This window comes from Oikopleura dioica, chromosome PAR (assembly GCF_907165135.1).
Source record: "Oikopleura dioica chromosome PAR, OKI2018_I68_1.0, whole genome shotgun sequence".
In the NCBI taxonomy this organism is placed as follows: Eukaryota; Metazoa; Chordata; class Appendicularia; order Copelata; family Oikopleuridae; genus Oikopleura; species Oikopleura dioica.
This window is the reverse complement of record NC_137293.1, coordinates 4753940-4776728: the sequence shown is the minus strand read 5'-3', so window position 1 is coordinate 4776728 and position 22789 is coordinate 4753940. Positions and strand designations below refer to the sequence as shown.

Sequence of the window (22789 nt, the reverse complement as noted above, 5' to 3'; positions counted from 1 at the left end):
CTTCTTGACTCTTTTTGGTACACAATAAACAAAGAAAAAAAACGGGAATAAGGAGAGTTTGTCAGAGCATTTTTGAATTTCCGGTGAAGAGGAAGAACTTGAAGTCGAAAGAAAAAATGGAGACACTCAAGGATCTCAGGCTTCATCTTAAAAGAAATCAGGTACAGTAAAGCCTTCCCTAGCTAGCTTTTTGAGGAAATACCCTTATTATGCTCGACTAAATTTCTGATGATTCATTTTCCGTTAGTGTTTGGATTATCGATTTAAGGGTCTACCCATCAATTATTGTATTTCAAAAGATATTCTTCACCTTAAACCCTCTACACCCTTAAACTTTACCCTAACCTTCCTTAGTAAAAACCCTTACCACGCTCAGTTTTTGTCTCAAAATCATAGCCAAAAAATTTAAATGAATGTTTCTTCTTAATTTGATGAAATCAAATAAGGGCGTCACCATGTTAGATCAGTGAAAAAACTCCGTAGAAAAGTTCTGGTTCAAATAAGTCCTCCGACTTGGTGCTTCCTGAGTTGCTTCCTCAAAATATTGCGGATCGTGGACTTCCCGCTTGGGAAACTTTTAATCTTGAAAGTACCCCGCCCGGATTAATTTCTATTGACATCAGATTTTTGCATCTTGCCTCTGCCTGAATCTTTGTTTTGAGAGATCAGATTCAAAGATGTTTAGAAGTTTCAGAAGATTTTCAAAAAATCAAGTAAGATCTGGTTTTTCGGGAGAGACAAAAAACAAGACGGTAGCCAGGTGATGGGCAGAGAACTTTCTGAGCAAAAACAATAGAAGTGTTGGTTTAGCGGTGCCAATAAGGGGATCCATTCTGCTCGATCAAAGTCAGAATACTGAACACAGAGAAAGCTTTGCCCTTAACTGAGCTCGGGAGCCTGTGAAAGAAACCTGAGTCAGATTTTTAGACTATATTTCAGAACCTGACTCAGGTTTTCTACACAAGTTCTCGACTCGGAGAGACCCTTTATTAAGGGCAAAAATTAAGGGTATCAAAGCGTTATTTTTCGACATCAAAGTTAGAATAAATACCCTCCACTTGCCTTGACCCATTTAAAAAATAACGAATGCACGCCCTTAAATTTGAGAATAACTCGTATCCAATTTTAGACTCTATCAGAGTTTATCGATTTCCCCTGGATGCCGATGATACCCGAGCGACGTGCAGGTGTATTGAAAATCAACATTCCCCGCCGTAAGTTCCATTTTTTTTTTCAAAAAACACTTCCTACAAGTCGGAAAAAGTTGAGCTGATCTTCGTTTCTAGAGAGATTTGTTCGGGCAGTCAGAAAGACGATTATTCTTCTTCGAGCTGGGTAAGACTACTTTCTTTGACAGTAAGTTGACTGTAATTAGAGGCGTTTTAAAGTCAGTAAAATTCAACGACGAATCTTCTGAAGAACGATTTTCCAAGCTGCTTCGTCAGAGATCCGAGCTGACGGAAAAGATGAAGTTGGGAAACGAAGTTTTCAATCCTGCGCTCTACAAAGTCGGCAATACGTGAGTTGGGCTATTTCAATAATTTTGACATTGACTGGAATTAAAAACGACGGGCGTAAATCTTGAATTGACAGTTTTGACTTTGGACTTATCCATTTAGTCAGAAGAGATTAAACGAATCAACAGTGATTTAGAGCATTTAACTGACAGTTGATAAATAGTTTTTTCTTATGAAATTAACTTGTTGACACCCTTATTTCTGCTAGTCAAAAAGCTTGGCTCGGCATTGCCGAGTCGGACCTGAGTAGAAAACCTGAGTCAGGGTCTGACCGATCATTCGCTTTTTTTCATTAGAAATTTTTCAGACCCTAACTCAGGTTTTCTACACAGGTTTTCATTCTAGTTTGAACATCCACTCCTCCGTCCGCCGATACCTGCGCCTCCCCTCCTCTCTCCGCAAGTCCCAATCCCTTCTGGAAACGAGCGCCCGGGCGATTGGAATTTTTCCTCCAATTTCAAGCTTCAACATGGAAATCCAACTTGAAATCTGCAAATGTGCGCATTTGGAGCATTTCAATTCTGGCCGAGTTCTTTGTAAAGAAAACAACAGATCGGAGAATTATTACATTATTCTTCAAGGAAGAGCATTGAAGGGCAAGACAGCTAGACTGTTAAATGGGGACAGACTTCAAGGTAATCAATGTTTTTATTAAGATAACACAAAAGGCTTTTCCAAAATAAAAATATTGAGATTCTCTTGTTTCAACGGGCTTTTTGGATATAAAACATGATTTTACTAAATTCTTTGACTCTGGTTTGCAAAAAAAAATATGTTAAACGGTCCAATTATTTGTCGAAAAAACGATTATATGGGAAAAATTGTCGAAACGGACAATTTTATGGGGATCCGACCAAAGATCAGGAATCGACAAAAAATTTCGACAAATTTTGCGTGGGCGGCTACTCGACTGCTGATTGGCCAGTGAGCCGAATCCGTGTTTCTTATTGGTTGAAAATTTCCACGCAAAATTTGTCCAAATTTTTGTCGGTTCCAAAAACCTCCCCAATTTAATGTCTGAAAATATTGGACAAGGTGAAAATCGTCTTTTTTACGTCCGAGGCCTAAAGATTACGGAAGAAAATTTTTTTTCATTGAATTTTAACCATGATCTTTCAAAATATCACGATCCAAGTTGATGAGGTAAAATCGTCGTGAGCATCGGATTTTCCGGCTTAGACGTGGCCTTGTTCGTTGTACTCCCCTGTCCTTTACCTGAATGTCAATTCTTTCTTCAGTGACGGGCAGCATCTCCGCCGGCCAATGCATTGGCGACGACGACGACTGCCTCCGCCGAAACATTCCCCGCCGCGAGACCGTTTTCGTCCAAGAAGCGCTCGACGTGTTAACCCTCTCCCGCGCCGACTACATGCGAATTTTCCACAGAAAGCAAGAAATCTCCCAAGTCCACGATTTTCTCAAAACGATTCGTTGTTTGAGAGACTTTCCAGTTGGCAAATTGACCGATGAATCCGTCACCGGAACATTTTATCGAAAAGAAAGACTGATTTCGGACCCGAATGAGATGCCGCGAAAATTGCATTTTATTGAAAGTGGACTGGCTAAAGTTGTGAAGAAAGTGGTCAATAATGTGTTTATTTTAGTCAGGGAGTTAAGGAACAGGTGGAACTCTTTCTCATTAATAATTTTCGATAAATTGCTGCATTTTTTATAATAATTTTATAATTGTAATTTTTATAATAATATATAAAAATGACTGAGCCAAAAACTCAATGAGAATTTTCTATGTAAAAAATATCAAATCTCGAAAAGGAGTATCTACGATTTACCGTTCAATCACTTCGGATACATTTCAAAAATTTTTTAATTTTTCAAAAATTCGCTCAATTTATGCCATTTCATTTCTTTTGGCAGCTGTTAAGTGCAGGTTTTAGTTGAACACCTGCTCTCATACCGTGTAGATCCTGTGTTTTAGACTCTAAAATTTAGAGGCTTTATCTTTTCTTATATCTACCTGTAGAAAGATCCGGTGATTTCTTCACGCCTTCTCGAGCAAATAAAGATGAGTACCTGATTTCTTGCGGCTGCCAGGTCTTGTCAATAAAAGAAAATGACTTCCGGAAGCTTTCAAATGCCGAAGTCGACGCCAGATTTCTTCTTGCTTCAGAAATGCTTCCCAAAGTCCCAAGTTTTTCAGCAAGGGGTCAAATCAAGTAAGAAATCAAAGACTCTTTTCTCTACAAAAATTAAGTCGGCAAAGAAGATGGAGCAATTTCAGAAGAAAAATTGTCGAAGACACAATTCAATTTTCAAGGAGCCGTACTTTTTGCTGAATAAATGAATATGATATGCTTGGAACGTCACTAATTCTCGCTTTGTTTTCATAATCGGTTTTAGAAGCGGACACGAATTGATTGAATTTCATGCATAAGTAAAGGAATTCTAAAAATTAGATACTAATGAAATATTCATGCTTTGAGGAGAAATCGCTGTGAATTATTACGAGTAAAAGTATTATCAGGAAAATAATCAAAAGGCCAATTTCAAAGCTAATAAAGATCCTCTACCAAACTTGCGGAAAAAGCAAAAATAATCTCCTAAAAAAATTAAGGGTTTCCCTCATCTAAAAACCTAAAAAAGCTTGCTCCTAGAAACCTGACCTTTAACGGCCTGTATATCCTTAAATTGCTGATCGAGAGATCGCCATAAGAGGAATGTCTGTAGTCAAGGGTTCTATCTAAAAATTGCAATTGAAATTAAGGGTGTCGCAAAGATAGTTAGATTAGGAGGCCACTTTTCGCAATTCTTGATGAGGGTACCTTAAATCTTGATCTAACCCTAAATTAAACTAAACACTTTATTTTTCCGTTAGTATTGGTTGTAAAAAGTCGCTCTTGAATTTTGAATTTTTAGAAATAAGCGATCATTATCTCTATTTTGGTCGGATGATGCTTGGGATTGTTCCATCGGTATCGCCGGGGCTAAGTCCTTATCACTCCCTGTCGCGGTTCTACGTGAACGAAAAAAGTGATAAACGTTGTTTTCAATGTTTGTTTAATCCTTTCTGAGCAGAAATTTCGAAAAACTCAGAAGAGATTAAAATTTATGTTCAGCTTTGAAATATACGACAAAAGGCAAAAAACAGTAATTAAAAAGCAAAATAGCGCGATGCACATATCACAACATCTGCATCCGTAGCAGCATGGTTTTTCGATTTCGCTAGCGTTTTTCTGAAGCTCGAAGTTTTCGTTGATCAGTTTTTCTTGCAGTTCTCGGATTCGGACGTAGAAAACTGTCGGTTTTACGATCCGGGAAAGCCTAAATTTTTAAATTTTTCAGAATCGATTAAATTTTCTACCTTTTGCTTCGATTTCTTCGTAAATTAAAAGAAGAAGAAGATAATTTCTCGTAGAAAAACGCCATCTCAATATCTTTTACCAATAGAGAAAAAAGAAACAATGTAGCAGAAGGAGTTCCCGGCTGACAATCAAATTGACATTTTTATAAATAATATATCTTCGCAAAAACGCATCTTAGGCACGTTTTTTTTGGAATTCGGCAAGAATCACCTTTTTCTTTTCATACTGCAACAATCAGCCTTTCCTGATCCTCAGAATTTTCAGCTCTCCTCGGTTCCATGCGCGTAAATTGACCAGGAGCGCCCTCTGATTAAATCATGATACCACTATAAATTCTCTTCGCCTGGGCATTTTTCATATCATTCTTTTCAAGACAACCGTCAACAATGAAGATTTTTGCTCTTTTCGCTTCTGCTGCCCTCGCCGCAAAGAAAGATGATCTCGACCAGCGACACCAAGACTTTCTCACGTAAGAAACAAAAATTTTTATGATGATGATGATTTTTTTGTTCAGTGTTTTGAGAGATGAAGGATACGATCGATTTGCGGACCGATTCGATCGAATCCTTGGAAAAGCCCTTGATGCTATTCCAATGGCAGAAACTTCCGTCGACGGATGCAGCAATCTCTGGGCACCATTTTCCGAGGCTGATGATGCTTGGGATCCAGCAACAGGTACATTAAAACAACCGTCTTTTAAACCAACCCTTATTTTTAGCGACAAAGTGCCAGTACGCTCGAAAAGTAGCTCGATCGTATCTTCGATGGACCAAGAACAACCTCTGTCTTGACAATCTTGCAAAAGAAGGAAAACAAGAGACGAAGAAAATCCAAAAGCGATTTGACTTTGTCATCGATTTCATGTGGAACCGAAAGTTCTGCGCCGATGAATCTCCCTGAACTGCTATTTTTGACTATTTCTTTTTATATAATGCAAATAAAAAAAAATTCAAATTTTTATTCAAAATCAAGAATTTTTTTCTGAATCAAAGTTATTTAATGCTAAACTCCTGTCGTTAAATAATCTTACATGTCTTAACTTTAATCATTAGCCAACTGCTTTATTCAAATTATCCTTGAGAATACTTAGCAAAGGAAGCACCTTCCAGTACTAAAATAATAGAGAGAAAAGAAGCCTTTTTTATTCTCCATGGTTGTAATAGAAAAGCAATATCCAAAAATGTGTCGAAACTGTAACTAATTTGGCACCATGCTGACCGCCATTAGACCTTTCTTCTACCAGATAGCAGTTATTAAGGAGAACCCATGTCTTCAAATTATTTGACAGGTTATCAAGTTAATAATTAACCAGCTGCCAGATAAAAAAGAAACCAGGAAGATACCCTGCCAAAGAACAAAAAAGACAAAGAGCACTTAAAAATAGGATGAAGATTTTTGCCCAATTTTTGTTTCTAGCAATTTCGGAACGTTTTCAAAAGTGATTTTGTCGTTTTTATGAAGAAAATTTGAGAACATAGAAAAGTTAGTACAAGCTCAATATGATGACCAAACAATGGCGAAATTTGTGGAGAGATATGTAGAGACAAAGAAATTTCAACAGCTGATGAGCCAAATCGCAAAAATGAATCTCTTGACTAGAGGAAACAAAATGCAACGACCGAAGCCTTATCAAGGTCTGGCTCTCGTTATTTATTCAGTAATTAATTAAGAAGAAATTCATGGAAGCCAAAATGAGATCATCTTGACAGCATCAATGATTTTTATAATACGTTCAGACAATAAATACAGCATTTCGGAGTAAAAGAGGTCATATGTTTGGATTTTGAGCCCGGTTGATTGAAGAATCTATAATTTCAAAAACGGAAATCTGTCGCTATCGATTGTCAATAGACAATTGTCAGACAGTCTCTTTAACGGTCTGAATTAAGATTTAGTAAGAGTTATTGAGTAGGCCTGAGGAAAAAGATACCACTGGCGAGTAATCATGTTTCCGCATGTTTCATTAGCAAGTTGAAGAAATTCTCCGTTCGGTCCGTGGTAATCGAAAGCCCCATAAGATTGCAAACAATCATCCATCATTTCGTAATTGGCGTAGTAGCGGTTTTGAACAAAGATTCGAATTCGAGAAGGAGAATGAGAAAGAAGAGTGTTTTGAAGAACGTATTCCTCTCCTTCGACGCGGTCGAGAACCATTTGGTGGAAGAAAGGTTTTTCTTCTTCGGGCTCCAGATAGGCACATGTAACAGTCAAAGGGCGGTCAAAGACGAAATTATTGTGTAGAAGGACTGAAGAGATTGATCTTGATACTTGGTTATTCATTATTACCTGTTTCATAGTTAAAACTTCCAATATCCAGACCGCCTAGTTGTTTAAGTATATACCATCCACTTTTTCTAAAGCAAGTCTCATATTTCAGACATCTTAAAAGCATCTCAATATCGTTGTACTGATAGTCTTTTTCGTCATTTTTTGGGTTAAGATTGAGTCCAGCCAAGCTTCGAGGATAAATGACCATTGTCAGTGCGGTAAATATGTTTTCGAAAGTAAAAGCGGATTCTATCGGATCGTAATCTACATCATTTTTCAGCGCCCATCGTAAAAGAAGGGTAACTGAGATCGGGACACAGAGGTTCGTATCTTTTTGATCAGGAACATGGTTTGTCAGATATTCGAAAGTTTCGAAATATTTTGTCATATTCGGCTTTAAATAAGCTACAGCGGATGATTTCGTTAAGTTCGGATCGTCAAGACAGAAGTCTGATGGAGCATTCTTTAAAGAAATCAAACTTGACAGCTTCTGTATTTCATCGATAGTTGTGTCATCATTTATAAGCCCTCGATATTTATAAATCTTAATACGATGCATATTTCCCAAAAGGACCGAATTTACCTCGAGCTCGTTTCTTTCATCTGGTTCGATAGGATTGAAATGCAAGGTCCACGCTGTTTTCCAATCGGATAAAATAAAAATATAAATGCTTCTCTCATTACTTTTCGATTTTAATACAGAAGTAATTTCGTTAACAGAGGAAAATCGAACAGATCCAGCTTAAGTGAATTGAAAAATATAATTTTCTTAAAAATAACCTACCTCTTTTTTCGGCGTAATTCTTTCTGCACTTATGAATCGAAAGCTGAGAGAGCAAAGAAAATCCAGCTGACCCAGACCCTCAAATAAATCGTAAGTTTTTTTTTTAAAGTGTTTTAACTAACGTAAATATTTATGATGCCTATATTTGCTTCCTCTTCTTACGTATCCCATCTCTCTATAACTTTTTCTTCCTGTTCTTTCCTCCACCAGGCCAAAGTCTATCCATTTCGGCTCTCCATTCTTTAAAAGGATATTCCCTGGTTTCTTATCGTAATGACCGATGCCAATACTATTCAAATACTTCTCTCCAGTCAGAACCCCAATTGCAATTCTTTTTCTTTCTTCAAAACTAAGATCTTCAGATTTCAATCGTTTTCTCAAATTTGAGTCACATTTTTCCATTATTGTTATCCAGCCTAAACAATCTTCTTTCATTTCGTCGATTGCCGAGAAGATCTCAATATTCACAAAGTTTTTAATCACGTTTTCATGAACAGGGATAACGTTCTTTTCGGTTTCTGCATCATCTACTGCGATTTCGTAATCTACGATTCATGTTAAATAATCTGAGACAGTATTGGTTCACCTGATGAAAGATGAATTTCATACGAAACTTCTTCACCATTTTTCGTAAAAAGCACTGGGTCAAAAATTTGAACACGAACAGCAACTTCCAGAATTCCGAAGTTATCTTCCAGGACGATTGCCTCACCCCCAATCGAAATCAATTTATGAGAGAGGGAAGATTCGAGGAACCAGTTTCCAGTTTCCGCTCTCAGTTGAGATCGCTTGATTTTTTCTCCTCCATACCAAGCGTTAAAAAATCCTAGGATTTTTCTCTGAGTAGAATTAATGTCCCATTTTTCGACAGCTGCCATCCCTCTTCCATTTTTGAAAATAACTTCGTCCCAATCAGCAGACTCATTTGTTTCGAAATCCATTCTTTCAACAGACAAAATTAATCTATCCAAGTCAGTCAGAGTTGTTTCTCTCTTCAACCTTTTTATAAATATCTGAAGCCATTTCTCGACGCTTTTTCTTGACAACTCTTTTGGATGCGTTGAGACCCTCATAAATGAATCCTCTTCGACAAAAACTCGAGTTTTCTCCTTTTTAAAAATCCTATAAAATGGTAGAGACAAAGATCTGTCCAAATCTTATCGACTTGATCAAATATGTTCGAAATGACCGTAAAAACAAGAATCGCAAAATCTTCATTCTTGGCATGGATAAAGAAAATTTTGACTCTTGGGTTCATACTCATAATAATTCTAACAATAAAGATGACTATTGAAAGTGAATTTAAGCAATGGCTTGTTTAGTGCTTCATTTTACTGATTTTCAAATATGAAACTCCCTTCTTGAGTAAATTTCACAAAGTTCGCCAACTCTTTCTGGCCTCATTTCTCTCAGAATCGCTTGAAAAGATGGCTCTTTTGCCAGTTTTTCTCAACGTTACTTCGACAGTTTTGCATGTTTTGCCTTCAGAGAAGCATTCTTACACTTGTCAAACTCTTGATTTCTGGCCTTCTGAGAAATGCGACTATGGGAATTGCAGCTGGGTGGAGATGGGACTCATGGATCTTGATTTTGAAGATGAGCTTTTGAACAATGCGACAAAAATGCTTGGAAATGAATCTTTACTGAGAGTTGGAGGAACGCTTTGCGATCACGTGGAAGTCGACACTGCTGATAGATCGACGACTTGGGGGTCTTGCACTTGCCCTGATCCAAATGACCCGACAGATCCGCTTTGTTACTTTCCTTGGGTGGGACATGGTTATCCAGGTAGTCTTCATTGAATAAATTTTCTCTTTGAAGATTTGTATTAAATAATTTCAACAGATACGGCAAAGCTTTCTGCTTTTCTTCTTTTTGTTTTTTATTTTCTTTTGAGATGGCTTCGAATTTTCCGCTTCCGATTTCGCGATGAGTGTTTTAACCTGAGCTTCAAGCTTCAAAACACGACTTTGAAGCTGACCCACAATCTGTTCCAGCTCATCTATGAAATATTAAATTGTAGAATTGTAGAAAATCAGAATAATTTTGAAAACCTGAAGAAGAAGCTTGAGATTCTCTTGAATAGCTCACAGGAGAGTCGGTTACTCTGCTTCGAAAAGAAGTCGGTTGAATATTTCTCGGTATATTTTGCCAGCGCGAATATATTTGGGAAGCGCTTGATCTTGATCTTTTTGAATTTCTCATCGATCAAATATCTTTAGTTGAAAATTACATTTTTCACTCGCTTTCTTGTTTTTCCCTTTTTTATGTTTTCTCGTTTTGACATCAATTTTTGTTGATTGGTGGTCAATAAAAATTAAACGACTTGAGCTTAAATGTAAATACATAATGAAAAATTTTCAGACGGCAGTTTTTCCGGCTTTGGAAAAGCCTGCCTCCCTGGTGGCCGATTTGATATTCTAATGGACTTTGCGGAGCGGAACAAGAAAAAGCTCGTGTTCGATCTTTCAGCTGAATTTGGCCGGACACTTGTTGGACCGACAATTTGGGAGGGCGACTGGGACTCTGCAAACGCAAGAGCTCTGTTCGAATACATCAAAAACCAGGGAAAAGAAGATCTTTTCTACGGCTTCGAATTGGGAAATGAAGTTTGGGGAGTCAAAACTGGCGATGCTCATTTTACTCCCGAAAACGCAGCGAAAGATTATGCTCTGTTGAGAAAAGAGCTTGATGAAGTCTTTGGGCCTGGAAGAATGAAGATCTTGACGTTATCAGGAAATTGGGAATATATTTTTATGACCGAATTCATCGAAAAATACGACGGCTGGGATGGAGTTGCTTGGCATTGGTATCCACTTGGAGCAGGAAGAAGTGATGAAGTTATTCCGAATGTGAATAATGAGAATTTTACGCTGACGGAGATCAAGGAGAGATTGGAAATTGTGAATTTATGGCAGCGTCAGGAATAGTTTTCAAATGATTTTTCCAAAAATTTACAGGGTGTGAGGTTTTAGCAAAGTCTGAAACTAAAGACAGCATGGTCGAGATAAAGAGCTCTGGATGGGCGAAACCGGCGGAGCCTTCAACAGCGGTCAAAATACGACAACCAATCGTTTCATGTCCCACCGGTGGTACCTCGGTAAGCACTTCCCTTTCTCCCGAAAATCTCCAAAAAAAAACGTTCAGATCAGCTTGGCATCTTCGCCCAGTACAAGCACGATGCTTATTGTCGACAAACCCTCATCGGAGGAAACTACGGTCTGTTACAGAGAACGAACGGGGAGAATTCTATCAATCCAGATTTCTGGGGAACTGTTTTGTTCAATTCGCTGATGGGCGAATTTGTCCATGATGTTCTTCACTCAGGTTTTTATCACTTTCGAGATTGGTTTTTATTGAAATTCAGGGGATGAAAAATTGCATCTTTACGCGCACCAAAACAAGAAAAATGAAACAGTCCTCCTTGCTATCAATTTCAATCGAGACGAGCCGATCGAAATCAAAAATATCAATGGCTTGTTTGACCTTGAAGTCGACATTTGGAAAATGTCCTCGCCCGACGATCAAAGCTCAGTCGTATTTCTGAATGGAAACGAGCTTCCCTTGACGAACACAGTTGATCCGACGGAAATGTTTGTTACTAAAACGCTGCCTGTTCAAATCCCTGCAAAATCATACGCTTTTATTCGATTTTCTTGAGGAGAAAATACACCCTTGCTTCGATTATTTCATTTATTCAAAAGAGCATTCCAGCAGCAACAACAGCGACTCCTTGATTCTCTTCTATGTATTCACTGATTTGAGGCAGGGCGGCGACTGATTTTGCGATTCGAGCTAGATTCGGAGCATTTTCTGCAATCAATTCTTCGTAGCCCATGTCTTTCATCAAATCGAAAGTAACAAGGAGTTGGAAATCGGCATAAGTGACTTCTTTTCCGGCGAAAAATGGAGAATTCTCGCCGCAGTGGGAAACATGGAGTTTTTCAAGCGATTCGAGGTAGTCTTCGCATTCGCCCTCTGAAAGAAAATTGTAAAGAAACTCCTCAAACTTTTCCGGTACCCATCATTCCTTTCAATTTGTCCATTCGCTCGAGTTTCTTCTCACTTTTCATGGACATTTGATCCATTCCAACGAGAATTGTGTATTTCATCCACACTTTTTCGAACCATTGATAAGCACTTTCGGCAAAAATATCCGCCCTTGAATTTGACGATACTCTTGATGAACCTCTGGTCTCTTACCTTATCTTTGTAGCTTCATCAGATCCCTCAAGATTTGCCAATCTCGCGCAGTATCTAACAATCGCTCTTGATTGCGGAAAAGGCGCTCCATCCAATTCCGGAACATTTTCCAGCACTGGAAGCGCTTGAAATGGATAGTCTCCCTTGTTTTCCATCCATTGGCGCCCAGTGAAATCGGCTGGGCTTTCTTTGTACTCAGCTACTTTTGCCGCGATTTTCGGGTGATTTGGTGGGCGCGCGGTGAAATCGTATTTTACGTTGTTGAACGGAACGCCTCCTGCTGTCAAAATAAGCCTTTGAAAGGGATACAAACGGAAAGAAGATGCTAGAAACTATTCTGTCTGCAATCATAGCCTGGGAACTTCTCCTCTTGCTTTCAAAGAGAAATATTTGAGCGTTAGCATTCTTAATTCAATCTCTCTTTCAATTTTTCTATGCAATTTTTCAGGACCTCTGTCTATTTTTTTGCTATTTGCATAGGCCAGGCCACCTCCTCTTTTTTTACTTTTGAACTCATCAACACTTTGTGTCTAAGAAAATTGGTTTTTGTTTTATTCATCATTTTTTGTTAGCAATAAATAATTTTCGACTTGACGAAGAAGTTTTGAGTTTTTGTCAGTAGCGATATTACGACGCGTTTTTATGAATGAAACTTTTAGGCACTTGTGAACTTTGAGAATGAGGTTGAACTTGTTTCGTTATTCTTGATGCTAGTTTTTCATACTTTCTCGAGGAAAGCGTCTTTTTCGTCTTCGCCAGATGATTTTTCTTCGGCGATAAAATCACCTGCGCCGTTGTCGCGGAGGATTTGCTCGACTTGGCTCTAGAAAAGACAATTTAGGGGGTGATTGAGGGTTGGGTACGTACATTGGCATTAATAACCACAGCAGAGAGGCTTTCTTTCTTGGCGAAATTCAAGGCATTCTTGAAGGCGTCCGAAGTAGCGGAGTCGATTTCAGCGACTTTTCCAAGATCGAGGGTGATGTTTTTGCCGTCTTGGACGGCGGATTCGATTCTTTCAGCAAGCATCTATAGAAAACAGGGTTTATTTCAACAATGTATTGCTCAAGTACTTCTGCTGCTGGGTAGTAAAGACCCTGAGCAGGGGCCATTTGAATGTGTCCCTCTGATTCTGATGCTCCATCCGAAGGCTTTGACGTCTTGTAGAGCAAGATCAACACGTGACAAATGATGCCAGCGATGATGCCATGAGCAATGTCTTGGAAGCAAACGACGAAGCAGACGACAAGTGGGATCATGTCCAGTCGATACAGCTTCCAAGTATGCCTAGAAAAGAAGAGATGAAAAAAGGAATGATGAGTGGTTATTTACTTGATTCCGGCATCGTCGAACATGGAAATGGCGGCGAGAATGATGACTGCTCCTAAACAAGCGGCTGGAATGTAAACAAAAATTGGAGTCAGGAACAGAAGCGCAAGAAGGACGAGTGCGCCACATACGATTCCTCCTGCAGGGGTGGCGACGTTGCTTTGACTGTTAACAGCTGAGCGGGAGAATGAACCAGTGACGGGGTAGGAGGATACACAGGCGGAGATTGAGTTTGAGAGGCCAATAGCAAGCTGAAGATAAATAAAGCTTTGAACTTAGCTTTGGAGTAGAAGTTCTACTAGAACAAAGGGTGTCTCTCGATTGATAAGTTAATGATAACTGTCATATTCTACTTACAAGCTCTTGAGTCGGGTCTACTTTGTATCCATTCTTGATCGCAAACCCTTTGGCAATCGCAATCGATTCCAAATACGCCATCAACGGGATGATGAACAATCCGATGGACAATTTGGAAATGATCATCATTGGTCCAACATGAAACTCTTCTGGTTCTTGCGTCGTTTCGTTCAAAAACTCGTAGCTGTACGAAAGCATCGGGACTTTGAAGGGAGGAAGGGAGGCGTCTTCGAGTTTTGTGAGAGTCAGGCTGGTGCAGTTGGCGGTTCCTGATTTGCAACCGTCTTTCCAGAAGTCGATATTGTCCTTTTCTTTTTAGCGATGAGGAAATTCAAGATCTACATTTACTGTCTCGGAGAATTTCCAAAGTTGGCGAGAAATCTATTTCCTCGGTTATGACAGCAATTACACAAGTCAATTAAATTTCATTGCCTCACCGGCCTAGTGCAAATGCGACCAAAGCGGCTCCTATCACAACAAATGCGTTTCGAGCAGTTCCGATCAGCCAAATCACTAAAATCAAAATGTCAAGAGCAGCGACTACCAGAAGCGTTCTTGGGTTAAGCAAGGTTAGACATTCTTTACTTTTTTTCGTGGCAGCGAAGTGACACCCTTAATCATAAGGAGATCCCTATTCAACTGTTACCTTTTCGAACGACTGGTGAAAGTGATTCGTCGTTCTCCTTCTTTTGCTTGAGAATTTGAAGCCCCTTGAGAAGCGCGATGCAGATAATGCCCATCGCAAAATCGTACCAGTTGATGTGTCCTTTGAATATTTCCGAGACTAGTTCTGGCAGCGCTTTGAAAAATTCACGGTGATGGAGCTTGATTCCGAACAGCTTTTTCACTGGTGTTTTTGTTAATAACGATTTTGATGATACAACCAACCTTGGGAAAAGGAAATGAGAATAGAAGCAGCTGAGACGAAACCGACAATAACAGCGTGAGAAATGAAGTTTACGATGAATCCGAGGTCGAGAATGCCGAGAACGAGGAGAATAAGTCCAGAAAGCATCGTCAGATTTATCGCCAAAGCAGGGTCGGATTGACTGATAGCAGCGGGATACTCGGTCGGCCAGCTGTCTGGGCGACTGCAGAATTGAGCCACGAGCATTGACATGATTGCTGTCGGCCCTGGAATAAAAATGAGGATGAGTCAGTGAATTTTATGGCGTACCGAGCGTGATATCTTTCGATGTTCCCAGGAGACAGTAAACAAAAACTCCCATAAACGAAGAATACAGTCCATACTGCGCAGGTAAACTCGCCAAGTTAGCATAAGCCAATCCTTGTGGAATGACTGTAAGGCCGACTGTTAGTCCAGCGATGAGATCTCTGTCAAAAGTTTGAAGATTCAGCAGCGGGCTGCTTCACTACCTCCTTGGGACAGCCTCAAGGTCAAAATGTGACCGATTTATTCGAAGCGTAAATATTTACAATACAAAAGTAATGCTTCCTCAAGGTCGTAATAAGTCATTCAGGGAGGTAAACTAAGCGGAGAATGAACGAGATCATTAATTAGCCAGACTGTCATTAAATTAATTATGAGCTCTTTTCGTTAATTCAAGACAACTACAGTCTATAATAGAGTGACTAAAAAGTACTTGGAAATAAAGATGATGTTTCAATTTTAAAGCTTCAAACATTTCCTGATAGCAAACTGGACATTGTACTTTGGAAGCCAGGTGATAATCGGCAACACTTTCTTAGGCAACACCTTCAGTCTTTCCATCCTTTTCTCTTTCTTATTTATTCCAGCGAGCTAATTCCAAAAGCCAATCAATCAAAACACCTTATCAGAAGACAGCAGAGTAGGAACGCTGCTACGTAGAAAAGTGTATGTCTCTCTTTTTTAGAAAATTGTAGAAAATCCTCTGGGTGTCCTTTGATTTCTAGTTTTTCACAGTCGATCTCGGGTCTTTTTTTATCCCCGTGTTTGTTCAAAGAGCGCGGGAGTTTCCTGAGATTCTGTTGGCGCTATAACATAGCAGCTAAACTTTCTCAAAATTTTAATGAAAAAGATACTTAATTCCCGTCAATCAGCTTTTTGGCTCTAGGCAGGAATCAGCTTAATGACCGCCGCTCCCTCTTTTCTCGCCGTTTTTACGAGTTAAAAAATAAAATTAAGCTAAAGTAGCTTAATTCTACTTTCGCTTTCGGTGCAGTTCTGAGCACTAGAATCAGTAAAAAAATGCATGTCAAAGGAATGTTATCACCGCCCGAGGCTTGGCAGGTCGTTCTAGGATGATAAATTGTTTCGATGTTCAACGAATCGTTTTTCGATGTTGCGATTCTATTCAGTAGACCGGCCTGTTCATATCTTCTTTGTTCTCGGACAAAAACGATGAGGCTTTTAGTTACTGGGTTAAAGTAATTCTGATTCTGGAATAACTCAATGATGATTTCTACTGTTTAGATCGAGCCTTTTCATTTTCCGACCTTTTCCCGAAATATGGGGTTCAGTGGAGAGTTAAAGCCAATAAGAAGCTTTGATTTCTTCAAAGAACCCCAAGACTGGGCTACCCAAATATAGGGTTGTTAGGATTGTTTTCGAAGCAGAAAAAGGTGAACATAGAATGCGAGGGAAAATTATGTGACAAACATAAGAAAAACACCCTCTTTGCACAGTAGACTTATTCTTATTCTGATTTCCCAGGTATCAGTATCCAAACGAACTTTGTTTGCACTCTTATTTAGTTATCCTGTCTCATGAACGCTAACTGTAGCAAAATTTACGTCATAAAGGGTCTTCAATTACGTCCACCTCCTGGATCAGAGGTGTTAGGGGAACATCTTTTAATGACAGTAAAAAAACGTAATACTACTGATGAGTGGGATTCTCATGACAGATGACCAAGAAGAATATTTTTATACTGCCAAAGTTTCCACAAAAGAATCTGTTGAAAAATTGGGTTACAAAATTCTCCATCTGCGTTGTTTCATGAGAAAGAATAGACACAGTTGAAGACCTGCGCATTAAAAAACTAATATAAATGTCAGAATGAAGATTCTTCTGAGTTTATGAATCTGATAAACTTTTCAGCAACTTTTGGCGACTGCAAGCTTTTTGGCAACAACTCAAATTATCAGATAGGCTCATTCTTTTTTGAACTCGTTCCTCGATTGAGGTCACGGATGAGCTTTTAACGCACTTTAAGACTCTCCTAATTATCGATGTCACGAGACGTCAAGTACTGAAAGAACAAATACACAAGGAAGTTATTAATTACACTTGACTCTTTTTTGTGTTACGACTTCAAAGCACAGAGTTACAGTCAAGGATACGCTTTCTATGAACAATAAAGGACAGGAATAGATTCTTTTTAAATGAACTAAATTAGTTCAACTAATATTTAGTAATTGTTACTTAGATAACGATTAATTTAAAAACTACAGTCATTGCAGCGGAAGAAGACCAAGTACTTTGTAGAAATAATTGAAGCAGATAAGACGGAGGGCATGTTGGGCACTAAAAAAGGGTTGAAAAGGTGTGATGGGATTGAATCTTTGCTCGACAACCTGTGCGGAAACCTGAGTCAGGGTCCTGAAAGAGCTTCGCGGCTTGGCTATCGGCCCTTTTAGCGCTCTGACTAAGGTTTCCGCACAGGTGGCCGAGTTCAAAGTTGAGTGTACCTGGCAGTTAGATCGTGGCGATCCTGTTCGGTCAAATTTTCAAAGGCATCGACATTTCCTGGCTCGCAAGGGTCGCGTATTCCAAGTCCACCCTTGAGGAGTACTCCGCCCGAAACTGCGCAAAAGACGCGGCGGACGGCGTCGGACGGAAGCATCGGCTGCTGGAACGATTCCAAGCTCTTTTGAATAAGCAAATGCAATTGCCAGTCGGTAAGGAGGCCCCATGTTTGAACACGCTGTCGGTTATAATGTTAGGGAGAAGATAAGGCTTGAGTTTGTACCTGAGAGAGGTCTCTGAAGAGACGAATCGTTGGAATGCAGCTTGGAACATTGCAGGCACAGCTTTGGAACCACTTCGCTCGTCGCAGCTCGGCAAGGCCGGCTAAACAATGCTCCTTGTCGATTAATCTCTCCATGCCAGGGTTCGTCATTACTAAATTTTTGATAAAATGAAGTCGGGCTTCCCCGTTGAAACTTACAGTGATGAAGCCCTTTCTTCTCTGGCTTTTTCTCTTCTTTTATTTCCACAGGCACAACAGCAGTATTTTCATCTTGCGTCGGAGTTTGTGGACGACTTCCTTTAGCCGATCCTGGCTTCGAATCCGGCGTTGGCGAGTCCGGTATTTCACCATCTTCTGCAGTTGAATCCGCAGCTCCTTCTGCTGCTTCCTCTTTTTCGCCATCTACTTCCATCTTTTCCACCTCTTCCGTCGCCCCATTTTCGACTTGTTCTTGCTTCACTTCTTCGGCATTTACTATAGCTTCTTCTGGCTTTTCTGGCGCGGGTTCATCTGCAGGAGTAAAGGGCAGGTCTTTATAGCATGGCGGTAATTCTTTCTCAGGTTCTGCTGATGCTTCTTCGGCCTTTTCTTCGACCGTTTCCGAGGCGCTTTCTACAGGAGCTTCTTGAGTAGGAGCTTCCTCGGAAGAAGCTTCTGCATGAGCCTCTTTTTGGGCTTCAGACTGATTCTCTGGCTGTGCGGGAGCTTTATCGTCGGCCGTAGCGGCTTCAGGAACATCTGTTCCTTCAGTTTTTATATCTCCGTTTCCTTCTTCTTTGACTTCTGTCTTCGTTTCTGCCCCTGGTGGCTCTGCTTTGACGGGAGGAGTATCTGGCCGAACCTGAAAGATAGATTAAATATTAATGATATTTTAAGATTATTTACCTTCAAAAGTTCTTTGGCATCATCATAAGCATCTTCCCTACACATCGCGCTCGTAATGCTGATCATAATGGACAGATAAGGCACGCAATCCCTCGTGACTTCGATCCCTCCTCGCAAAATATTAGGCGTGACAGTGAACGGAAACTCCTCATCTTTCGGCACTTTTTCATCGAGTCTCGCTGCGATTTCGCACAACATTCCAGCCGTTGGCTTGTCTCGCATCATCATAATCACCATGAATTCCGATTCATTCGTCAAAACGGTATTTGCGCTCAAAGCTCCGACCCGCATTACTCCCATCAAATCGCGCACTTCTTCGTCCGGCTTGTCTTTCCAATGATCGTCTTCTCGTTTTGTGGCGATCATTTCCTCCGACACTTCTTTCAGGAAACGCTCAAGCATCAGTAGAGTTGAATTGACGACGTTGGCGAAGTTGGGATTGGGAGTGATTTGGGAGAGCTTCGTTTTTACTAGAAATTCGTCCTTGTCTCGTGGTCCATGCATCGGTCCGAGCATTTGCGGCGGCATAAATGCTCCTGGCATGAATTGGCCAAGGATGTTTCCGTTTGGCCCGTCTCCCCAGTTTCGTCGTCCATGATTTGGCTCTATCTTCTTGTCATGATACAGCTGGACGATCAAATCAAAGGCAGTCTTTTTCTGGGTCATCTTTTTATTGTCGCATTCATGGAAACTGCGGTATCGAAGACCGTCGATTTCGAACACCAAAAGCGCCTGGTAAACTCGATCTGGCGGGAAGCCGATTTCTTTCATGGCGTATTCAACTTCGATTCCTCGAGCGGCGAAGTACTCGTGAAGGCGGGAACGAGCGGTGTCCAGGGTCCAATCGCCTGTGTCTTCGTTCATTCCCGTGTCTACTTGGATGTCGTTTCCGATCGCATAGCCGGCTTCAGGTCCTCCCTCAGCCGCCTGCAAAAATTTCGATTCACAGGCTCTCTTCAGTCTCTGTCCGAACGCCTCGATCATGTCCGCTTCGTAAAGTTGCTTCATAATCGACCAAGCAACGAGCGAATTCGCCAGCTTCTTTGTCCTCGCCTGCTCTTTCGCGTAAAATTCCTTGCCATATTTTCGCAGCGTCAATTTCAACTCGGCAATGGCGATCTTCGCGTGATCTGGTCCGACAGAAGTGTTGAGAATTTCGCATGAGATTTTTTCGAAGTTACAGAACATTGACAGTCGCTTTCGACAGTTGTCCGGCGTCCAGTTTCCAGCAGCAGCCAGATGGTCGTCGGTTAAAACGGCTTTCCACTCGGTTGGGACGCAGCCTTGATTATTAACAGTCGCCATGGTCTTATTCGGCAGATCAGCTTTGGAACAATAACCCATTGAAACCAGCTTGAGTGCGTAGTCCCAGGCTGCATCGGCTTGAGCTTCTCTCTTCGTCCTCGCTTCGCATTCAGAGATGTAGTCAAAGCTTTCAATTTTCAGCTTGCAAATAAAGGTTCCTTTGGGCGGCTTTCCCCGTTCGATGAACTCGTATTCTGGCTTGAGTCGTCGCTGGTTGCACCAAATGTTCAGGAAGCCTTTGATTTCGTTAGCTCTGATTCCTCCGCCAGGTTTGAAGCCAGATTGCATGCCCAACCGATTCGCCGTCATTTTCAATTCCATTCGCTCCTTAGTTCCGTAGAACTTTGTCGCCGCGTCATACATCTTCTTCTGATAGTCGTCGCCTGCTTGTGCACGCTGAGCATCGCGAAGTTCGCGATCCTGAGCAGTTCCGGCATCATCGTCGCCTTCTTCATGCTTCTCCTCGACGTAGGCAATGTTGACTTTCTCGCCAGGCATAAAGACGTGATCGTCGACATTATCGGACTTTTTGAGCGTCGATTGTTGGACTCCACCGCGTACGAAAAAGCCTCCACCACCGCCTTCAGGGCCACGTGCCAGTTCAGCGAGACGAGCGGCAGTCATTGGCGGCGAACGCGATCGAGAACGCTGGGCAGGAGGAGCGGAAGAGCTAGAAAGTGTTGAGAGAAAAAGAAAGAAGGGCTGTTCTTACGATTCAGTTTTGCGATCGCGGCTACGGCTTCTGCGGCGATCATCTCTTCTTTTATCTCGATCGCGGTCTCGATCCCGGTCGCGGCTCTTTTCCCTTTTCAGGTTAGAATTAAAGTAAGATGAAATTAAAAAGTCGACTTGAGGCAAATTTTTCAAAAAATTTTATTGGCTAATATGAAAGAGCAGGAAATTCTGAGTCGAATGGTCCACTTCCGGCTCTATAATTCCGTCAAATGACGTCATTATGACTCATTTCCCCAAAAACTTTTGGGGAGCTTTTGAAGAGGTTTCCGATGGAGTTTTTGGCGTTCTTGGGCTGAAAAGAATCGCCGTCGAAAATTGAGGGGGGGTTTTCTTGGATTTTGAGAAATTCCAAGCGAAACACGCTGAAACCGACCGGTCGCATTATGGTCAAAATTTTTTTCTTGAATTTTTTCAAAACCCTTGGAAACCCCCCCTCAGTTTTCGACGGCGATTCTTTTGAGCTATAGAACGTCGAATAAATCCAACAGAAACCCCCTTAAAAGTTCCCCAAAAGTTTACCAAAAATGCCCTAATCTGGACTTTATTACGCAATTTTTGACGTCATAAAGTAAAAATTTTCGGGTCAATTCTAGCCTATTCGACTCAGAATTTTCTGCTCTATCTTCTGAGCACGAAAAAATTTTTTATGAAAATTTGCCTCAAGTGAAGTTTTTTAATTTCATCTAACAGTACTATCGCAGATGCTTCGTATTACGAAGTTCGTAATGAAAACATGGGGTTTTATAACCTTTTCTGGGCATATCAGTGGGCAGTATGGGTATGTCTACCAATGGTCGTTTGTCTTGGACAAGGTTTACCTATACTGATCTCTAATTTTCTGAAAAAAAGCCCATTAAATCTACAAAAAAGCTTGCTTATCTAACCATTCCTTTTCCGATCTCTGTCTCTATCCCTGTCTCTTGTGTCTCGTTTTCTGTCTCGATCCCTATCTCGGTCATCCCTTCTTCGATCCCGGTCTCGGTCGCGATCACGGTCGTCTCTTCGTCGATCAGAAGACGGCATATTGAAAGAAGCTCACTAGTTAGGGTGAAATTAGCAAAATAACAGAAAAAAAACAGGCTTAGATCAGAATTCACAATGATACTGAAGAATATATACTAAATCACTACAACGAGGATATTTCCAGCTTTTCAAGTTGATACTTTTTAAAAAAATTGGCTTATTGTATTTGAAAAGCTGAAAAAGAGATGAAAGAGACAAAAAATTATTAAGAAATTATCAATTTTTAGGTTTTTTTTAACATCACGGCGTGAATTTTGACTTGATTTTTACTCCGAAATGATTAAAATTTAAGGAGGCCCCTAACGCTAATTGTTTCCGTCAGTCTGGCTAATCAAAGAAGCCGAAATTAAATGAAAGGATTCTAATTGGACCCTTCAGTTTTTCCAGCATTTTGATTAGCCAAAAACAGAGATTGAAGTGAAAGGCTTTTTAGGCTAAAAAATAAGGCTCTCCTTAATTTTTTGTTCTGAAAAAATAAGTCCACCGGGACCTCATACTGTCATTCAGCTACAGTTACTGTCTCGTTAACGGAATCTTACTGTACAATTTGGGTTATTTTCAAAATTCACGTTTCCGACTTTTTGTCCGATTCAAATCCCAAAACCCGAAATTGCGAAAAGTCTTGACGAGCAGTGAATTTTGAAAAGAAAAGTTAAGTTTTTTGTTCATTATTACGTTTTTTCTTTGTTTTTCTCCGCGGTAAATTGCTCTATCAGCTGGAATCTTCGAAGAAACGACTTTTCACTTTTCTCGCGTGTGAAAAATTTGCGGAGGACTCTTTTTCCCAAGAGCTGAGGAGGAGAGCGTCTGCTGGAAGACTTTTTTTAAAAGAAGCCGGAATATAACCATCTACTAAATTTATTATAATTTTTGCTTTGATTGATTATTGAAAATTCTCGCCTCTGCCTTGAAAGTCCATTTTCGTGATTAAAATAAACTAATTTTTGTTATTTAAAATTTTGCTTACAGCGTGACGTAAGGCTCTAAGTGCAAGAATAGCTTATCACCTTTTTCTGGATACAAGTGGCGCGAAGAGATCATCAAGCGTGTGGCAAGAGTTAGAGAGTAAGAATCGCCTGCGGATCTTAAAAGGTTCAATTAATCTTACAAAGGCTTCCTTATGAAAAAAATGATTAATTTCAGGGCCTT

The 22789-nt window shown here is 40.3% G+C and overlaps 7 protein-coding genes across 8 annotated transcripts; 4 read left to right on the top strand and 3 right to left on the bottom strand.

Moving 5' to 3' along the window:
- The first annotated feature begins 32 nt into the window (after positions 1-32).
- On the top strand, positions 33-3345 carry LOC145701384 (uncharacterized). The gene is made up of 7 exons (XM_081778603.1): positions 33-161; positions 1130-1214; positions 1287-1335; positions 1376-1519; positions 1863-2152; positions 2756-3140; positions 3291-3345. The coding sequence occupies exons 1-7, from the start codon at positions 117-119 to the stop codon at positions 3343-3345; spliced, it is 1053 nt and encodes a 350-aa protein (XP_081634729.1). The 5' UTR covers positions 33-116.
- A 1875-nt stretch (positions 3346-5220) lies between these two features.
- Positions 5221-5788, top strand: LOC145704504 (uncharacterized). Its single transcript, XM_081781957.1, has 3 exons — positions 5221-5306; positions 5352-5512; positions 5556-5788. The coding sequence occupies exons 1-3, from the start codon at positions 5224-5226 to the stop codon at positions 5735-5737; spliced, it is 426 nt and encodes a 141-aa protein (XP_081638083.1). The 5' UTR covers positions 5221-5223; the 3' UTR covers positions 5738-5788.
- Positions 5789-9018: 3230 nt separating this feature from the next.
- On the top strand, positions 9019-10819 carry LOC145701380 (uncharacterized). The gene is made up of 3 exons (XM_081778602.1): positions 9019-9141; positions 9212-9677; positions 10254-10819. Exons 1-3 carry the CDS (start codon positions 9019-9021, stop codon positions 10817-10819), a joined length of 1155 nt encoding a protein of 384 aa, XP_081634728.1.
- A 68-nt stretch (positions 10820-10887) lies between these two features.
- Positions 10888-11556, top strand: LOC145703679 (uncharacterized). The gene is made up of 3 exons (XM_081781063.1): positions 10888-10989; positions 11037-11216; positions 11257-11556. Exons 1-3 carry the CDS (start codon positions 10911-10913, stop codon positions 11547-11549), a joined length of 552 nt encoding a protein of 183 aa, XP_081637189.1. The 5' UTR covers positions 10888-10910; the 3' UTR covers positions 11550-11556.
- On the bottom strand, positions 11553-12550 carry LOC145703678 (putative glutathione S-transferase 6). The gene is made up of 4 exons (XM_081781062.1): positions 12447-12550; positions 12093-12386; positions 11911-12050; positions 11553-11867 (listed from the first exon to the last, which is right to left on the bottom strand). Exons 1-4 carry the CDS (start codon positions 12494-12496, stop codon positions 11587-11589), a joined length of 765 nt encoding a protein of 254 aa, XP_081637188.1. The 5' UTR covers positions 12497-12550; the 3' UTR covers positions 11553-11586.
- A 90-nt stretch (positions 12551-12640) lies between these two features.
- Positions 12641-15255, bottom strand: LOC145701379 (sodium-independent sulfate anion transporter-like). Its single transcript, XM_081778601.1, has 10 exons — positions 15221-15255; positions 14956-15143; positions 14667-14912; positions 14425-14625; positions 14215-14291; positions 13779-14084; positions 13425-13672; positions 13166-13379; positions 12960-13121; positions 12641-12915 (listed from the first exon to the last, which is right to left on the bottom strand). Exons 1-10 carry the CDS (start codon positions 15253-15255, stop codon positions 12811-12813), a joined length of 1782 nt encoding a protein of 593 aa, XP_081634727.1. The 3' UTR covers positions 12641-12810.
- A 1860-nt stretch (positions 15256-17115) lies between these two features.
- LOC145702328 (uncharacterized) lies at positions 17116-22420 on the bottom strand. 2 transcript variants are annotated; one of them, XM_081779549.1, is made up of 8 exons: positions 22316-22420; positions 21513-21655; positions 20595-20693; positions 18578-20552; positions 17891-18533; positions 17693-17844; positions 17412-17647; positions 17116-17247 (listed from the first exon to the last, which is right to left on the bottom strand). In XM_081779549.1, exons 2-8 carry the CDS (start codon positions 21638-21640, stop codon positions 17175-17177), a joined length of 3306 nt encoding a protein of 1101 aa, XP_081635675.1. In that variant the 5' UTR covers positions 21641-21655; positions 22316-22420; the 3' UTR covers positions 17116-17174. The 2 variants fall into 2 exon arrangements, with proteins under 2 accessions (XP_081635675.1, XP_081635676.1); XM_081779550.1 differs by having other exon boundaries at positions 22131-22345.
- Positions 22421-22789: the final 369 nt, after the last annotated feature.

Coding starts and splice junctions, on each gene's coding strand:
- LOC145703679 (XM_081781063.1), top strand. CDS start 10,911: ATGGGCGAAACCGGCGGAGCCTTCAACAGCGGTCAAAATACGACAACC. Junction 10,990..11,036: donor GTCCCACCGGTGGTACCTCG/GTAAGCACTTCC, acceptor AAAAACGTTCAG/ATCAGCTTGGCATCTTCGCC. Junction 11,217..11,256: donor CCATGATGTTCTTCACTCAG/GTTTTTATCACT, acceptor ATTGAAATTCAG/GGGATGAAAAATTGCATCTT.
- LOC145702328 (XM_081779549.1), bottom strand. CDS start 21,640: ATGCCGTCTTCTGATCGACGAAGAGACGACCGTGATCGCGACCGAGAC. Junction 20,553..20,594: donor CGCGATCGCAAAACTGAATC/GTAAGAACAGCC, acceptor AACACTTTCTAG/CTCTTCCGCTCCTCCTGCCC. Junction 18,534..18,577: donor ATGCCAAAGAACTTTTGAAG/GTAAATAATCTT, acceptor TCTATCTTTCAG/GTTCGGCCAGATACTCCTCC.
- LOC145704504 (XM_081781957.1), top strand. CDS start 5,224: ATGAAGATTTTTGCTCTTTTCGCTTCTGCTGCCCTCGCCGCAAAGAAA. Junction 5,307..5,351: donor CGACACCAAGACTTTCTCAC/GTAAGAAACAAA, acceptor TTTTTTGTTCAG/TGTTTTGAGAGATGAAGGAT. Junction 5,513..5,555: donor TGCTTGGGATCCAGCAACAG/GTACATTAAAAC, acceptor CCTTATTTTTAG/CGACAAAGTGCCAGTACGCT.
- LOC145701384 (XM_081778603.1), top strand. CDS start 117: ATGGAGACACTCAAGGATCTCAGGCTTCATCTTAAAAGAAATCAG. Junction 162..1,129: donor TTCATCTTAAAAGAAATCAG/GTACAGTAAAGC, acceptor ATCCAATTTTAG/ACTCTATCAGAGTTTATCGA. Junction 1,520..1,862: donor CTCTACAAAGTCGGCAATAC/GTGAGTTGGGCT, acceptor TTTTCATTCTAG/TTTGAACATCCACTCCTCCG.
- LOC145701379 (XM_081778601.1), bottom strand. CDS start 15,255: ATGACTTATTACGACCTTGAGGAAGCATTACTTTT. Junction 15,144..15,220: donor CTTGAGGAAGCATTACTTTT/GTATTGTAAATA, acceptor GTAGTGAAGCAG/CCCGCTGCTGAATCTTCAAA. Junction 13,673..13,778: donor TAGACCCGACTCAAGAGCTT/GTAAGTAGAATA, acceptor ATTTATCTTCAG/CTTGCTATTGGCCTCTCAAA.
- LOC145701380 (XM_081778602.1), top strand. CDS start 9,019: ATGGTAGAGACAAAGATCTGTCCAAATCTTATCGACTTGATCAAATAT. Junction 9,142..9,211: donor AAGAAAATTTTGACTCTTGG/GTTCATACTCAT, acceptor TGGCTTGTTTAG/TGCTTCATTTTACTGATTTT. Junction 9,678..10,253: donor GGTGGGACATGGTTATCCAG/GTAGTCTTCATT, acceptor AAAAATTTTCAG/ACGGCAGTTTTTCCGGCTTT.
- LOC145703678 (XM_081781062.1), bottom strand. CDS start 12,496: ATGCTAACGCTCAAATATTTCTCTTTGAAAGCAAGAGGAGAAGTTCCC. Junction 12,051..12,092: donor GATGAAGCTACAAAGATAAG/GTAAGAGACCAG, acceptor GTCAAATTCAAG/GGCGGATATTTTTGCCGAAA. Junction 11,868..11,910: donor CAAATTGAAAGGAATGATGG/GTACCGGAAAAG, acceptor ATTTTCTTTCAG/AGGGCGAATGCGAAGACTAC.